This window comes from Paroedura picta, chromosome 5 (genome assembly GCF_049243985.1).
Source record: "Paroedura picta isolate Pp20150507F chromosome 5, Ppicta_v3.0, whole genome shotgun sequence".
In the NCBI taxonomy this organism is placed as follows: domain Eukaryota; kingdom Metazoa; phylum Chordata; class Lepidosauria; order Squamata; family Gekkonidae; genus Paroedura; species Paroedura picta.
The window spans coordinates 128,199,053-128,216,434 of record NC_135373.1 but is presented as its reverse complement, the minus strand read 5'-3'; the positions used below and the strand labels follow the sequence as shown (position 1 = coordinate 128,216,434).

The 17,382-nt window shown below is 46.0% G+C and overlaps 3 protein-coding genes across 3 annotated transcripts; 2 read left to right on the top strand and 1 right to left on the bottom strand.

Annotated features, from left to right (window-relative positions):
• Positions 1-442: 442 nt before the first annotated feature.
• LOC143839166 (olfactory receptor 1F1-like) lies at positions 443-1,402 on the top strand. The gene has a single exon (XM_077340991.1). The coding sequence runs from the start codon at positions 443-445 to the stop codon at positions 1,400-1,402; it is 960 nt and encodes a 319-aa protein (XP_077197106.1).
• Positions 1,403-7,219: 5,817 nt separating this feature from the next.
• On the top strand, positions 7,220-8,158 carry LOC143838906 (olfactory receptor 5V1-like). Its single transcript, XM_077340809.1, has one exon. The coding sequence runs from the start codon at positions 7,220-7,222 to the stop codon at positions 8,156-8,158; it is 939 nt and encodes a 312-aa protein (XP_077196924.1).
• Positions 8,159-13,186: 5,028 nt separating this feature from the next.
• LOC143839165 (olfactory receptor 5V1-like) lies at positions 13,187-16,730 on the bottom strand. Its single transcript, XM_077340990.1, has 2 exons — positions 16,603-16,730; positions 13,187-14,164 (listed from the first exon to the last, which is right to left on the bottom strand). The coding sequence occupies exon 2, from the start codon at positions 14,144-14,146 to the stop codon at positions 13,187-13,189; it is 960 nt and encodes a 319-aa protein (XP_077197105.1). The 5' UTR covers positions 14,147-14,164; positions 16,603-16,730.
• Between the last annotated feature and the right edge of the window lie 652 nt (positions 16,731-17,382).

The window sequence follows — 17,382 nt, the reverse complement described above, 5'->3', positions numbered from 1 at the left end:
TCTCATCTTATTCATAGGATGAACTGGAATCAAAAGCCTGGAGGAGCATGTGGGGGAAGAATCCTATCCTGACTTGTCATCCGTATGCAAAGGTAAGAACCTTTATTGGGATCCAGCATTTTTCAAGGCCCCATGCAATCCCCCTCCCAATATGGTTTTTGGTCTTATTTTGGGACAGGTCTGTCTTACACATCCTCCAGAAATGTTTATAGCCTTGGAGGGTACTGATCTAACCATGGTTAGCAGGAAGGGAGAAACCAGAAAAGAAGTCATGGATCCCTAACACTTCAGTATCTATGTGGTGTAGGAGTCCAAGATCTCCAGTTCTTAAAAATGTCTATGATACTGTTGAGATTCAAGCAGCTTGGAGACATGCTTGAATGCACATCTCAGGCTTTTCTCAGTTGAGTCTTTTTCCTTGCAGGTGAATTCTGAGCTCTCAATGGGAGTGAGGAATCAGACGCTAGTGGTGGAATTTGTCTTCCTGGGTTTCTCCGGCATCCCAAACAGCCACCTCTACCTCTTCCTGCCATTCCTAGCAATCTACTTGATCACTGTATTGGGGAACCTCATGATATTTATTCTGATTCAGCTGGATTCCAGCCTCCAAACTCCCATGTATTACTTCCTCAGCCACCTCTCCTGCTTAGATATTTGCATCTCCTCCGTCACAGTCCCCAAGATGCTGGTGAACTTCTTCTCCCATCAACAGACCATCACCTACAACCAGTGCATGGCCCAGATGTTCTTCCTGATGTCTTTCACAGGGACAGAGACTACGCTCCTAGCCGTCATGGCCTTTGACCGCTATGCTGCCATTTGTAAACCTTTGCATTATTCCCACCTCATGAACTCTGAGGTATGCACCATCCTCGCCTTTGCCACTTGGATCTGGGGCTCCTTAAATGCAACTCTTCATACAGTTCTTACCACCAAGTTGTCCTTTTGTGGAGTCAACCAGATTCATCACATCTTTTGCGATGTCCCCCCACTTGTTGGAATTGCTTGTAATGATGTCCACATCAATGAAATGGTAATCCACATAGCAAGCATTTTTATGGGCGGGTCTCCCTTTCTTTTCACCATTCTCTCCTACTGCTTCATCCTGTCCTCCATCCTGAAGATTCGTTCCACTGCTGGCAAGCGCAAAGCTTTTTCCACCTGTGCTTCTCACCTCATTGTTGTCATAATTTTATTTGGAACTGCACTAGTGAATTACAACCGTCCGAGTGCTGGTTACTCCTTAGAGACTGACACTCTCATCTCCACCATGTACTGCATAATCACCCCAATGCTGAACCCTCTCATCTACAGTCTCCGCAACAAGGAGGTGAACGGGGCCTTGAAGAAAGTTGTCAGAAGCCAGAGGAACTTCAAAAATCACCACCACACTATAAATTAGGGCAAATGGGAGATGTTTTGTATTTGCCACGAAAGATTCTTAGGTGTAGAACAATAAGTTCTGTGGTGCTAACAGGTCTATTATTTTGCTATCGTGGGTCATATTGAAGTAAAAAGGAAGACATGGTTTCCCTAGCTGAATGGAACCCAATAAACTGCATATTGGAAATTGAAGAATGTGCTATGCAATCAGTCAAATTAAGAAAGTAATAAAGGCAAAAGAATAAAAAATGAAACATAACCATAAGGAAGACCATACTGCACACTGTTTGATGCCTCTCTCAGTAGGAGGAGATGAGAACAGCTTATTTTATTCCTTTTTGTATTGATTTATTTTTATCACCGCCCTCTTCCTTACCCACAGCTCCACCATACACCAGGAAGCCTACTTGAGGTGAGGGCAAAGAGGGTGTCTAGGAGAAATCTCGTCAACGGCAGCTGTCAGATGGGACTGCCAGTCTTTTACCAGCACCACCTGTCAGGAGATGTTGGGTCGCACAGGGCATCCAGGAATCCAGTCAGATCTCTGAGAGTGGACTAAAATGTGCCCACCTTGCAAACAGGGGTGGTGATGGAATCCTAAGCTTGGCTTTCAGGGTGTAGTCATCCAGCCATGGGATTGTCACAAACCGTGAGCTTGTCTGCTCGACCCAATGAGGCCCCCTTGTACAAAGATATGGAGCAGATATTAAAGGGAGCGATCTGCAAACATCTGGAGGACAATTTGGTGATCCAAGGAAGTCAGCATAGATTTGTCTCCAACAGGTCTGGTTAGACCAACCGGGTTTCCTTTTTTGACCAAGTGACAGGTTTGCTGGATCGTGGAAATTCAGTTGATGATGTTTACTTGGATTTTAGTAAAGCTTTTGATAAGGTTCCCCATGATGTTCTGATGGATAAATTGAAGGACTGCAATCTGGATTTTCAGATAGTTAGGTGGATAGGGAATTGGTTAGAGAACCGCACTCAAAGAATTGTTGTCAATGGTGTTTCATCAGACTGGAGGGAGGTTAGCAGCGGAGTACCTCAGGGCTCGGTCCGGTACTTTTTAACATATTTATTAATTATCTAGATGAGGGGGTGGAAGGACACTTATCTTTATTAAATTGCATCTTGTTCTCATTTGCCCATATTTCCATTGTGTTCAGATCTCGTTGAACTCTGTCTCTATCTTCCGGAGTATTTGCCAGTCCTCCCAATTTGGTCTCATCTGCAAACTTGATGAGTAGTCCCCACAATAGAGGTCTGTAGTTTCATGGTCATCCTTCTTCCCTTTTTTGAAGATCAGAATAACGTTTACTCTCTTCCAGTCCTCCGGGACATCTCCAGTCCTTAAGGAGGTCCTGAAGATGATGGACAAGGGTTCTGCAAGTTCTCCGGAAAGTTCATTGAGCACTCTTGGGCGCATTTCATCCGGCCCAGGGGATCTGAACTCATCCAGTGCAGCTTAATGCCTCTCGACAACCACTCTGTCCATGTCAACCTGCCACCCAGACAAAACAGATATAAAATAGGTGCTGAGTCTTTCTGCTTTCTCTGCATCCTCCTTTTAGAGTTTGTCCATCTGCACTCAACAGTGGGCCTATTGCTTCCTTTGTTTCACGTTTGCTCCTCACATAACTGAAAAATATTTTCTTGTTACAATGGGCTTTGTTACAAGGTAAGCCTTTTCCTCACATACAGTGCCACTCCTCCACCTCTTCGATCTATTCTGTTTTTTCTGAACAGTTCATATCCATCCACCATTACATTCCAGTCATGAGAATCATTCCACCAAGTTTATGTGATGCCTACTAGATCATACTTTTCCATCAGCATGAGAAGTTCCAGCTCTTCCTTTTTATTGCCCATGCTTCGGGCGTTAGTATAAAGACATCTGAATCCTTTTACTTTTGGTTCCCTATGAGCTGGCCTTGCCGGTTGGGCTGCCCCTGATCCTGAAGATCCATTCCACCGCCGGCAAGCGCAAAGCTTTCTCCACCTGTGCTTCTCACCTCATTGTTGTCATTCTTTACTTTGGAAATGGGATAGTAAACTACAACCGTCCAAGCTCTGGATACTCCTTGGAGATGGACACCCTGATCTCTACCACATTTTGCATAATCACCCCAATGCTGAACCCCCTCATCTACAGCCTCCGCAACAAGGAGGTGAATGGGGCCCTGAAGAAGATTGTTGGAAGCCACAGGATCTCTAATCAGCACCACCCTGTGAGGGAGGGGAGGCTGAGAGAGCCCTGAGATTACTGAGGAAGAAGCAGAGTTGGTTCTTAGATGCTGCTTTTCCCTACCCTCAAAGCGGCTTACGGTCGCCTTCCCTTTCCTCTCCCTCAAGAGACGCCCTGTGAGGTGGCTGAAGCTGAGAGAGCCCTGATATCACCGCTTGGTCAGAAGAGCTTTATCAGTGCTGTGGTGAGGCCAAGTTCACCCAGTTGGCAGCATGTGGGGGAGCAGGGAGTCAAACCCTTGCCAGATTAGAAATCTGCCCTCTTAACCACTACACCAAGCTAGCTCTTTCCCAATGGCTCAGGGTGGATTACAGCAATAAAAAACTAAAAGAATAATATAATAATAAACAGAGATACTGGCCATTCATAAATTATCTATAAAATAAAGCGGAAATGAGGGTACTTTCACAGCTTGTATCTCACTGAGGCCCATGCTCCTAACTGAGGTTGAGAACTGGGGTGTTTGAATGTTCTTCGCTTGCATTAATGTTTCTGCTTTGTTGATCACATAAGGAGAGAATGCTGGATCAGACCAAAGAACCATCAAATCCCACATGACAGAGCAAAAAAAAAAACTTCCCCTCACATTTGCACACAAGGCATGACTCTTCACCCCCCCCCAAAAAAAAATAGGGACATAAAGCATTTTTAAAAAGCTTCAAGGCTTGTGATTCCATGAGGGAGGGCCATAAAAACAGCCCTATGCATCTATGAATAGACACATACGCGATTAAATAGAGAACTTCTATTTAGAAAAAAAAATTGGCTCGCATCAAGGTCCCTTTAAAAGATGGGGAAAGGTGATTGGCTGCCTGTCTTGATTGACAGGTGGAAGAGAGGCGTGTGGGTAGCTCATTCCTCTCTGCCACCACGTAAAGTAGGAGTGCGGAGTGGCAAGATCCATGAGACAGTGGCAGAGGAGCCAGGTGGTGAGGAATTCCCAGAGGCACATTTTTTTTAGCGTTACGCCATAGTGTTGGCCTAACACTAATGTTTTTAATGTGCAGAAGTGCCCTTATTCTGCCTTATGTTCACAGTAAGTTCACATTGTTGAAGCACCATAGATTTACTAACGTTCATCTGACAGGGCAGGAGCGACACAACAAGGAATGTGCAATCTGCTCTTGCAGCTGCCATCTTGGATCTATGCAAGCGTGACTGGAGAGAGGGGCAGGTGCCCTTCAATGCTCTTCAAAAGAGGTTCCCTTTGCCAGTCTAACTTCCTGTTAACTGTTCAGTGGGCAGCAGGAATTCAGAAGCCCAGAATACAACCCACATCATATCTCATGCTAGGAGCAGCCTGATGGCACAGAAGAGGAATTCAGGACAGGGAGTAGGTTTGGAGAGAAAGCATAGGATGAAAGCACTCATTCACCCCACCGGATGTTTACATGTTCTGCACCGGCGTCTGGGTACAAATTACCTTTCTCTCCCCTGATACACAATCCAGACAACTCCTCTGAGCTTTCAGGCACTACTCTTCACTCCCTGAGGGCTTCCCATCCAGGCACATCCTAAAGGACCCTCAAGCCAAGACCTCCAAGGACCATCAGTCTTGAATTCCTCAGGCTGCTCTCAAGCAGCAGAGACGCCACCTTGGTGGCCAAAAGAGGCTTTTGAGCTCTAGTGCAGGTTTCACATCTTGGCGCTACTGAGAGCCAGTTTGGTGTCGTGGTTGAGTGTGGACTTCTAATTTGGCATGCCGGGTTTGATTCTGCACTCCCCCACATGCAGCCAGCTGGGTGATGCTGGGCTCACCACGGCACTGATAGAGCTGTTCTGACTGAGTAGTGATATCAGGGCTCCCTCAGCCTCCCCTCCCTCACAGGGTGTCTGTTGTGGGGAGAGGAAAGGGAAGGCGACTGGAAGCCGCTTTGAGACTCCTTCGGGTAGGGAAAAGCGGCATCTAAGAACCAACTCTTCTTCTTCTACTATCCAATACGATAATGAAAACTGTAAACTGCTCCCCTCTTGCAAACAAGATGAAACGGAACCAAAAACCTGGAGAAGGAGGAATCCTACCTTGACTTTTCCATGAACAAAGGTGAGGAGTTTTGTTTTTCGAGCCAGCATATTTCCACCTGCCAGGCAATCCCCCTCCCAACGCACCAGCAGGTGGCTTCTCGAGCCCCTTAGCAGACAGGGGAGCCTTCCGGAGCTATGATTTGTAGGAGAATTAAATGGAGACCTCTATTTGCCCTAAGATGCAGCAAGGACATGACCATCAGTTGAAATTAATGTAATCCATTATTATTGTTGTTATTATTCTGTTTATTCCCTGCCCTCCTCCCCGAAGGGTTTAAAACCGATAAAACCCAACACTATAATAATAGAAAAACACATAGACCAGAAGCCGTGGTGAAAAAACTCTCCTCCTGAACCTAAAACCCAAATCTTCCACATCGAGAGGGGGAGGTGTAGAGTGTGATGGTAGACCTTGGTACCACCATTCTAGTTGGTAGGGCCTCGATAAAATAACAATAACATGCTGTTTCAATGTGCTAAATTGCACATTGATCCAGATTGGGATGCCAAAGAGCAGTTGAGCATTTTCTTTCGAGTTGATTACCCCCGTGTAAAAAAAAAATTATAATTGCCAGGGAGCAGAACTGATCTTGCAGAGCCGACCGTGTATTTCCTATGTGCAACCCAATTTGCACTGTGGTAGAAATATATTCCCAAGTATTTGAAGCTTTTAATGTGTCCAGTGATGTTATATCTTATGTTCTGCATAGGAGGCTTCCAAGTGTTCTCAAAAAACACAATTTTTGCCTTCTTGAAGTTCAGTGCAAATCTATTATTATTATTATTATTATTATTATTATTATTATTATTATTATTACTATTACTATTACTATTACTATTACTATTACTATTACTATTACTATTACTATTACTATTACTATTACTATTACTATTACTATTACTATTACAAGATTTTTATTCCCCACCAATCCTGAGAAGAGCTCTTAGCGGATTACAGCCATCTATTTCATACAGCAGATCTATTTAATTCAGTACAGGAGTGTTTTAGGCCAATTCCTGAATGGGGCATCATTACAGTGTTGTCTGCATGGAAAAACAGTTGGATAGGGAAGGAACCAAATTTAGGCCCACTCTGGGATGTGGGCTCGGGGTGATGCCATTCAAAATAAGACTGAATAAGAAAGGAGCCAGTCTACATCCTTGTTTTACCACTCTGTTAATTGGGATTTGGGAAGTTAACTCTGGACAATCCCCTGGACAATCATGGGATGATAAATGATTCGATACAGTTCTATTAAAACATATGCCAGATTTGGCCAGTGAAATCCCAATATGAGAGAACATTTTTTCCAGGAGATTTATCAGGGATATTGGAGAGAGCCATTTTGGTTGAAGACGTCCGAGGAACTTTGAATGCACACAAAAGACCATGCCTTGAATAAATCTTTGTTGGTCTTAATGGTGTCATTGGATTCCAACCTTGTTAGCTGTACAGGGTGAGAGAGTGAGATTCTTGCTGCCTGGAGGAATCCCAAAGGCCCATCTCATGCAAGATGTCTTCTCTCAGTTGTATATTTTTCCTTGCAGGTGAGGTCTGAGCTCTCAATGGGAGACAAGAATCAGACGCAAGCGGTGGAATTTGTCTTCCTGGGTTTCTCCAGCATCCCAAACAGCCACCTCTACCTCTTCCTGCCATTCCTAGTCATCTACTTAGTCACTCTACTGGGGAACCTCATGATATTTATTCTGATTCAGCTGGATTCCAGCCTCCAAAATCCTATGTATTACTTCCTCAGCCACCTCTCCAGCTTAGATATTTGCATCTCCTCCGTCACAGTCCCCAAGATCCTGCTGAACTTTCTGCTCCAGCGACAAACCATCTCCTACAACCAGTGCCTGGCCCAGGTGTTCTTTGTCGGCTCCTTAACAGCAACAGAGGCAGCACTGCTGGCTGCCATGGCCTTTGACCGCTATGCCGCCATCTGCAGACCTTTGCATTACTCCCACCTCATGAACTCTGAGGTGTGCACCATCCTCGCCTTTGCCACCTGGGTCTGGGGCTTCCTACACTTTGCTCTGCATACAGCTCTCTGTACCAGATTGTCTTTTTGTGGAGTCAACCAGATTCATCACATCTTTTGCGATGTCCCCCCACTGATGAGAATTGCTTGCAATAATACCCACATCAATAAAATGGCACTCCGCATATCAAGCATTTTTGTAGGAGGGGTTCCCTTCCTTTTCACCATTCTCTCCTACTGCTTCATCCTGTCCTCCATCATGAGGATTCGTTCCACTGCCGGCAAGCGCAAGTCTTTTTCCACCTGTGCTTCTCACCTCATCGTTGTCATCCTTTACTTTGGAAATGGTCTAGTGAACTACAACCGTCCGAGTGCTGGATACTCCTTGGAGATGGACACTGTGATCTCTACCACGTTTTGCATAATCACCCCAATGCTGAACCCCCTCATCTACAGCCTCCGCAACAAGGAGGTGAACGGGGCCCTGAAGAAGGTTGTCAGAAGCCAGAAGAACCCTAATTAGCACCACTCTATAAGCTAGGTTTGTTGTTGTTGTTAGGTGCGATGTCGTGTCTGACCTATTGTGACCCCATGGACAATGATCCTCCAGGCCTTCCTGTCCTCTACCATTCCCCGGAGTCCATTTAAATTTGCACCGACTGCTTCAGTTACTCCATCCAGCCACCTCATTCTCTGTCGTCCCCTTCTTCTTTTGCCCTCGATCGCTCCCAGCATTAGGCTCTTCTCCAGGGAGTCCTTCCTTCTCATGAGGTGGCCAAAGTATTTCAGTTTCATATTCAGGATCGGACCTTCTAAGGAGCAGGCAGGGCCGATCTCCTCTAGGACTGACCGGTTTGTTCACCTTGCAGTCCAAGGGACTTGCAAGAGTCTTCTCCAGCACCAGATTTCCAAAGCCTCAATTCTTTGACGCTCGGCCTTCCTTATGGTCCAACTTTCGCAGCAGTACAGAAGAAGAAGAAGAAAAAGAAGAAGAAGAAGAAGAAGAAGAGTTGGTTCTTATATGTCACTTTTCCCTACCCGAAGGAGGCTCAAAGCGGCTTACAGTCGCCTTCCCATTCCTCTCCCCACAACAAACACCCTGTGGGGTGGGTGAGGCTGTGAGAGCGCTGATATCACTGCTCGGTCAGAACAGCTTTATCAGTGCCGTGGCGAGCCCAAGTAATTGAGGGAAACAAGCAAATCTTTTTGGAAATGGAATACCATCATTTTGATATCACAACTGAGAAGATCCTTTTTCAGGCTGTCACGCATCTAACCTCAGATGGTGAGTGTACCCAAGCAAGTACCCTAAAATATGAATGCAGACAGTGGATTAATTAATATAACTTCTAAAATGCTTGCTTATAAGAAAGGCCAAAGCTGAGAGTGAGCTAAGATTGGACAGGGAAGCCCACTGTAACAAGAAAAGATTTTTCAGTTATGTGAGGAGCAAACGTAAAGTAAAGGAGGCAATAGGCCCACTGTTGGTTGTGGATGGACAAACTCTAACGCAGGATGCAGAGAAAGCAGAAAGGCTTAGTGCCTATTTTACATCTGTTTTTTCCCACAGGTCAAAAGGTTTAGGCCCATGTAGAGATGGCAGTAGCCAACAGATAGTGTCTGGGTGGCAGCTTGACATGGATAGAGAGGTTGTCGAGAGGCATTTAGCTGCACTGGATGAGTTCAAATCTCCTGGTCTGGATGAAATGCACCCGAGAGTGCTCAAAGAACTTTCCAGAGAACTTGCACAGCCCTTGTCCATCATCTTTGGGACCTCTTTAAGGACTGGAGATGTCCTGGAGGACTGGAAGAGAGCAAACGTTATTCCGATCTTCAAAAAAGGGAGGAAGGATGACCCGGGAAACTACAGACCAGTGAGTCTGACCTCTGTTGTGGGGAAGATAATGGAGCAGATATTAAAGGGAGCGATCTGCAAACATCTGCAGGACAAGGTGGTGATCCAAGGTGATGGGCGCTGAATGAGTCAACATAACACACAGATACTGGCAGTCTTGGATACGTGAGTGAAACTCTCAAGCCTGCAGGGATTAAGATATGTGGACATCCTTGTGTGCTCTTCCAGGCAACCAGGGAGGTCAAAGCCTGTGATAAGAGTGTATGATGAGGTCTAGCTAGGAAAAGAGGGTGCAAGCAAAATGTACTGAATAAAGCCTGGGGTCTGGAGAAGCCCCGGGAAGAGAAAGAAGGAAGAAGAAGAAGAAGATTCTTTTTCCTCCAGATACCCGTGTCGTGTGTGTCCTTTCATCCCAACAACTGGCGCCCGAAGCAGGGACATCACCCACCCAGATGTGCCAGGCCTGCTCCTGTCGCCGCGCTGAGGCAGCTGCATCGGGGGGGGGCTTTGGGGACACCGCGGCGGGGGGCCCACAAGGAGCCCTGAGAGTCCCCTCGCCCTACCACCACCCATGCTTTGCCCCTAGTATAATATAATAACACACTGTGACGCTGGCCATTCATAGAATGACGGATAAACTATAGGGGAGAGAGGGTTGCTTTCACGGTTTGTATCGCACCAAGGCCCTCACTCTTAACTGAGTTTGAAGACTGGCATTTGAATGTACTTCATTTGCATTAATATTTCAGCTCTGTTGAGATCATTAGAAGAGCCTTATTATTTACTTGTTTGTTTGTTTATATATTGCCCTCCCCTGAGGTTCAGGGCAGTTTACATAAAACAGTACAGATAATTCAGTAGTTGTAAACAGTAGCAATAGAGTTATAACAAATTTTTTTATTTTATTTATTTATTATATTTCTATACCGCCCTCCCCGGAGGCTCAGGGAGGAACAAATGGAACAATATGATAGAACAGTAGAACAAAGGTGAGAACAGTAATTCATACTATAGCATACTGGTGACCCCGTGGGTTGAATGAATCGGCAGTGGTTTGTATGGGAAGGAGGCTGGGGGGAGGGGGCAATGGGAGGCGATTGGTTCAGGTCGACCTCAACCAAATGCCTAGTGGAGGAGCTCCCTTGTGCAGGCCCTGCAGAATTGTTCCAGCTCTGCAAGAGCCCTGAGCTGCTCCCATTCCACCAGCTGGGGGCCAGGATGGGGAAAGTTCTGGCCCTGGTTGAGGTCAAGAGAGCTTCCTTGGAGACAGGAATCACCAGGCAGTTGGTAGTAGGGGACCATAAAGCTCTGGGCCCAGACCACATATAGCCTTAAAGGTGATTACCAGAACCTTAATCCTGATCCAGGATTTGACTGGTAGCCAGCGCAGTTGTTGAAGGATGGGCCAAATCGGGGACCTTCATGGTGTTGCTGTGAGGACCCTGGCCACTGCATTCTGGACCAGCTGTAGTTTCCATATCAACGTTAAGGGCAGGCCTGCATAGAGTGACTTGCAGAAGTCCAGTCTAGAGGTGACTGTTGTGTGGATCACTGTGGCTAGCTGTTCCAGGGCAAAGTAGGGCGCTAGTATTTTGGCTTAGTGAAGGTGGTAGAATGCCAGGCACGCTAACGTTGTGATCTGAGCCTCCATTGAGAGGGAGACATTGAATATTATGCCTAGGTTCCTGGTGGAGTAGCCCACTGATAGCTGTATTTCATCAAGGTTGGGTCGGCGTACTTCTTCTCTTGGACCCTTCCTGACCAGCCACAGAGCTCTGTCTTTGAAGGGTTGGGCTTCAGAAGACTCTGCTTGAGCCATCTCGTCACTGCTTCCAGGCAGCTGGCTAAAACTTCTAGGCAAGAATTAGGGCAACCATCCATCAGGAGGAAGAGCTGAGTGTCATCAACATACTAATGACAACCCAGCTCAAACTTCTGCACCAGTAGAGCAGGAGGGTGCATAAAGATGTTGAATAGGATAGTAGAGAGAATTGCTCCCTGAGGGACTCCACTTGCAAGCAGGTAGAGGCTTGTTGAACTCTCTCCTTGCTACACTCCGTCCACAATCCTGGAGAAAGGAGATCAGCCACTGAAGGGCAGTCCCTCTAATCCCGGCATCGGCCATGCGATGAGCTAAAATCTCATGGTCAACTGTGATGAATGCTACTGAGAGGTCTAATAACACGAGCAGTGCCAACCCACCCTGGTCCAAATGGTGACAGAGGACATCTGTCAGGACAACTAGCACTGTTTCTGCCCCATGGCTAGGCCGGAAACCTGACTAACACTTAAGCTTCTTCCAAGTTGGGACCCACATACATGAGAGACTGCCTATCACCCTATGCCCCCCTGCAGGGCTTTCCGTTCTGTGGGTGAGAATTTACTAGTCGTTCCTGGCCCCAAAGAAGCACACCTAGCCTCAACCAGGGCCAGGGCTTTTTCAGTCCTGACCCTGACCTGGTGGAATGAGCTCCCAGGTGAGCTTTGGGCCCCACAGGACCTTCTAGAATTCCACAGGGCCTGTAGAATGGAGCTCTTCTGCCAGGTCTATGGTTGAGGCTGGGACAGTGTAGCAAGATCAACAGGGTCCCCCTGATGTTAATTTTTTCTGCATTTTTCTGTTTTCACCTGGCAAGGCTACTAACATCCTGTCTCTCCTCAAATTGCTTGGCTACAGTGACCCAACCATTTTGGACTTCTGCAACTTGCTGTATTCAGGCCTCCCCATATCTTTACCCAGAAATACAGCTGGGGCAGAATGCAGCCACTGTGATCCTCACAAGAAAATCTTGGAGGGCCCATATCCAGCCTGTGCTGAGGCAGCTGCATTGGCTTCCATTTGGATCAGGTTCAAGGTTCAAGGTGGTAACCTTTAAAAAGCATCAGCCGTCTGAGCCCCACATATCTATGGGACTGACTATCTCCTTATGCCGCCCACAGTGTGCTTCATTCTGTGGGTGCAAATTGTTGGTGATCCCGAACCCAAGGGAGGTTGACCTGGCCTGAACCAGGGCCAGAGCCAGGGCCTTCTCAGTCCTGGCCCTACCCCGGTGGAATGAACTCCCAGGAGAGCTGAGGGCCCTGATGGAGCTAACAAAGTTCTGCAGGGCTTGCAAAATGTCAGTCTTCTGCCAGTTCTTTGGTTGAAGCCAGGGCAATTAGATCAGGGGACCCTCCCTGAAACAGCCAGGTCATCGGATATCCCTGTAGTGTCCTCCGAGGCACTGGACTGAAGTCTGTGGGGTAGGGGAGGGCAGGTAATTATTCACTGCTAGGGGTGGATTTTAATTTTATTGGGTTTTATTCGGGTATGCATGCTGTTTCCCGCCACGAGCCCATGTATTGAAGTGGTGGGTAAATCAATCAATATATAAATAAATAAAATAAGCTGTTCTCACCTCCTCCTATTGAGAGAGGCATTACACAGTGTGCAGTGTCGTCTTCCTTATGGTTATTAGTTTTCATTTTTTTATTCTTTTGACTTTCTTACTTTCTTAATTTGACCGATTGCATAGTGAATTCTTCATATTCCAGTATGCAGTTTTATTGGGTTCCATTCAGCTGGGGAAACTGTATCTTACTTCTTACTTCAATATGACCCACAATAGCAAAATAATTGTCCAATCAGCTGGACAGAACACATTGTTCTAAATCTAAGTAGCTCTCGAGGCAAACACAAAACATCTCCCATTTGCCCTAATTTATAGTGTGGTGGTGATGTCTGAAGTCCCTCTGGCTTCTGACAACTTTCTTCAAGGCCCCGTTCACCTCCTTGTTGCGGAGGCTGTAGATGAGGGGGTTCAGCATAGGGGTGATTATGCAGTACATGGTGGAGATGAGAGTGTCAGTCTCCAAGGAGTAACCAGCACTTGGACGGTTGTAGTTCAATAGTGCATTTCCAAAGTAAAGAATGACAACAATGAGGTGAGAAGCACAGGTGGAAAAAGATTTGCGCTTGCCAGCAGAGGAACGGATCCTCAGGATGGAGGACACGATGAAGCAGTAGGAGAGAATGGTGAAAAGGAAGGGAGACCCACCCACAAAAATGCTTGCTATGCGGATTGCCATTTCATTGATGTGGACATCATTACAAGCAATTCCAACAAGTGGGGGGACATCGCAAAAGATGTGATGAATCTGGTTGACTCCACAAAAGGACAACTTGGTGCTAAGAACTGTATGAAGAGTCGCATTTAGGAAGCCCCAGATCCAAGTGGCAAAGGCGAGGATGGTGCATACCTCAGAGTTCATGAGGTGGGAATAATGCAAAGGTTTACAAATGGCAGCATAGCGGTCAAAGGCCATGACACCCAGCAGTGCTGCCTCTGTCCCGGTGAAAGAGCCCAGGAAGAACAGCTGGGTCAGGCATTGGTTGTAGGAGATGGTCTGTTGATGGGAGAAGAAATTCAGCAGGATCTTGGGGACTGTGACGGAGGAGATGCAAATATCTAAGCAGGAGAGGTGACTGAGGAAGTAGTACATGGGAGTATGGAGGCTGGAATCCAGCTGAATCAGAATAAATATCATGAGGTTCCCCAGTAGAGTGACCAAGTAGATGACTAGGAATGGCATGAAGAGATAGAGGTGGATGTTTGGAACGCCAGAGAAACCCAGGAAGACAAATTCCACCACTAGCGTCTGATTCCTCACTCCCATTGAGAGCTCAGAATTCACCTGCATGGAAAAAGATGCAACTGAGAGATATTGCTTGAGATGTGCATTTCGGATGTCTCCAAGCTGCTTGAATCTCAACAGTATCATAGATATTTTTTTAAAGAACTGGAGTTCTTGGACTCGTACACCACATAGATACTGAAGTGTTAGTGATCCATGAATTCTTTTCTGGTTTCTCCCTCCCTACTCAACTAAAACTGCTCTCTCCGGCTTCCCTGGCCGCAAAAGAGACAAGACCATCCCTCCGTTCTTCCCTACCTGTCCTTTCATCTACTGCCTTTAATACATTTGATCTCTCCCTTGTTTGATGAATAAGGGATTCATGACATTCTCCTCAGTTGGTTCTCTCCCAATTTGTATTTTGACCCTAGTCCCAGACCCATGGAATGCTCATCATGGTTAGATGCGTGCCCTCCAAGACTGTAAACTTATCTAGAGGATCTGTAAGGCAGAGCTGTTCCAAAATAAGACCAAATAGATCCTGTCCTCCATCCCTGAAAATCTATCCACCCAAGAATAATCCATCCAGCTCTGTTTAGTTATAGAATCATAGAATCCTAGAGTGGGAAGGGGCCATAGAGGCCATCTAGTCCAACCCCCTGCTCAACGCAGGATTAGCCCTAAGCATCCTAAAGCATCCAAGAAAAGTGTGTATCCAACCTTTGCTTGAAGACTGCCAGTGAGGGGGAGCTCACCACCTCCTTAGGCAGCCTATTCCACTGCTGAACTACTCTGACTGTGAAATACTTTTTCCTGATATCTAGCCTATATCGTTGTACTTGAAGTTTAAACCCATTACTGCGTGTCCTCTCCTCTGCAACCAGCAGAAACAGCATCCTGCCCTCCTCCAAGTGACAACCTTTCAAATACTTAAAGAGGGCTATCATGTCCTCTCTCAACCTCCTTTTCTCCAGGCTGAACATTCCCAAGTCCCTCAACCTATCTTCATAGGGCTTGGTCCCTTGGCCCCAGATCATCTTCGTCGCTCTCCTCTGTACCCATTCAATTTTATCTACGTCCTTCTTGAAGTGAGGCCTCCAGAACTGCACACAGTACTCCAGGTGTGGTCTGACCAGTGCCTTATACAATGGGACTATGACATCTTGTGATTTTGATGTGATGCCCCTGTTGATACAGCCCAAAATGGCATTCGCCTTTTTTACCGCTGCATTACACTGTCTGCTCATGTTTAGTTTACAATCCACAAGTACTCCAAGGTCTCGTTCACACACAGTGTTACCTAGAAGCGTATCCCCCATCCAGTAGGCATGCTTTTCATTTTTCTGACCCAGATGCAGAACTTTACACTTATCTTTATTAAATTGCATCATGTTCTCATTTGCCCATTTTTCCATTGTGTTCAAGCCCGCCTCCCTCGCTGGGTGTCTGTGGTGGGGAGAGGAAGGGGAAGGGGTATATAAGCCACTTTGGGATTGCTTTGGTTAGTATCAAGCAGGGCATTAAAAATAGCCCTTCTGCTTCTCTTCTGTATTTTCCCTCTCTTCCCAAGCCTTCCTCTCTATCTCTACCCTGAATTCATGACATTAAAAAGGCACAGATAATTCATCTATTATTTATTTATTTATTTATTCATTCATTCATTCATTCATTCATTCATTCATTCATTCATTCATTCATTCATTCATTCATTCATCATATGGAAGAGTTACACACAGGAAGCATAAAATAAAATACATATCCAAATTGGTACAATAGATAGGAAAACTGATTGGGCAATCCCCCTGAATATTAATATCTAAATTTTCAATCAGTCTATTGCAGCTGGGGAGAGTTCAAAGAGCTCCACCACATCTCCCTGGAAAGCACAACTCCCACATGCCTGTGACAGATGGAAAACTGTTGGGCAGGTTGCACCACAATTGCTTTTGGGTCCTGGTATTTTGCCCCATTTGAACAACATGTTTGTGCAATGGCTAAAGCCTGTTTATATCCCATTAGCCCTCTTCCATAGTTGACATGGAATGTCAGATCCCTTCCAAAGGAACCCTTGACAGAATCCCTGCATCTCTTTGCATCTCTTTTCTTGTGTCTGCTCCTCCCTCTCCTTCCTTCTCTCAAATTCCTTCTCTCATCCACCCCACTGGTGACATTTTGCCTGTCCTTGTAACAGTTTTCACTGGAGGGCTGCTCTGCTTATTGTACTTGGGATAGCAGAAATGCATTTTAAGCAAATAATAACAATGCATTGCTGTTATTTTTTCAGGCATTATCTTGACTGCAGTAATTTAAGCTGCAAAAGTGACAAAACCACAAGGGGTCATTCTTTGTCCCATTCCACTGCACAATTCCTAAATCTGAACAAACCATAGTTCAGGAAGGCTCTCCTGGAGTGTCAAGGGGCTCTTTTCCTTCGAGCATATTGGGAGGGGGATTGCCTGGGGCCTGGGAAAAAGGCTGGATACCAAAAAGGTTCTTACCTTTGCATACAGATGACAAGTCAGGATAGAATTCTTCCTCCACCTGCTCCTCCAGGCTTTTGATTCCAGTTCATCCTATGAATAAGATGAGAGCAATTTAGCCTAAGGATTTCATGATGGTAGCCCCAGCATGTGGAACTACAGACCTCAAAGTCCTTTCTCTGCCACCAGCATGAAGCCGCTGGTGCCCTAGAGAAGCCAGAGGTATCCAAAACTGAGAGGGTTAGCATGTGGAAATAAGCTGGCTCCAAAATCTACTCAATTTAGAACATGGATGGCAAGTCAAGGCAGGCTTCCTCCTCCTCCAGGCTTTTGGTTCCTTCTCGTCCTTTTTGCAAGGGGAGAGTGTAGCCTACCAATTTCATGCTGAGAAACCTACACTAGATCTCAAAGGCTTCTTTTCAACACCAGCATAAAGTCTCTGCTGCCTTAGAGCAGCTCAAGATCCAAAACTGATGGAGGGCAGATTTCTTTTCTTATGTTCAGGGTCCTTTGGGATGTGCCTGGCTTGAAAGCCCTCAGGCAGAGAACTTTAGTGGCTGGAAGCCCTGAGGATTTGTCTGGACTGTGTCAGGGGAGAGAAAGGTAATTTGTACCCAGAGGCAAGTGCTGAACATACTGAGGGCTGGACTAGTGCTTTTATCCTAACTCTAACCTAAGGAGACCAGATTGTCCCACTTTTGGAGGGACATCTGGGGGTACCTGGCAAATTGTACTTACGTTGAAATTAAAAAATATATATTACAAAACTATTTTTGCGTTCTATCCGTTCTACGAAAC

Bases quoted from the DNA above. Each gene is read 5' to 3' on its own strand.
- LOC143839165 (XM_077340990.1), bottom strand. From the start codon at position 14,146: ATGGGAGTGAGGAATCAGACGCTAGTGGTGGAATTTGTCTTCCTGGGT.
- LOC143839166 (XM_077340991.1), top strand. From the start codon at position 443: ATGGGAGTGAGGAATCAGACGCTAGTGGTGGAATTTGTCTTCCTGGGT.
- LOC143838906 (XM_077340809.1), top strand. From the start codon at position 7,220: ATGGGAGACAAGAATCAGACGCAAGCGGTGGAATTTGTCTTCCTGGGT.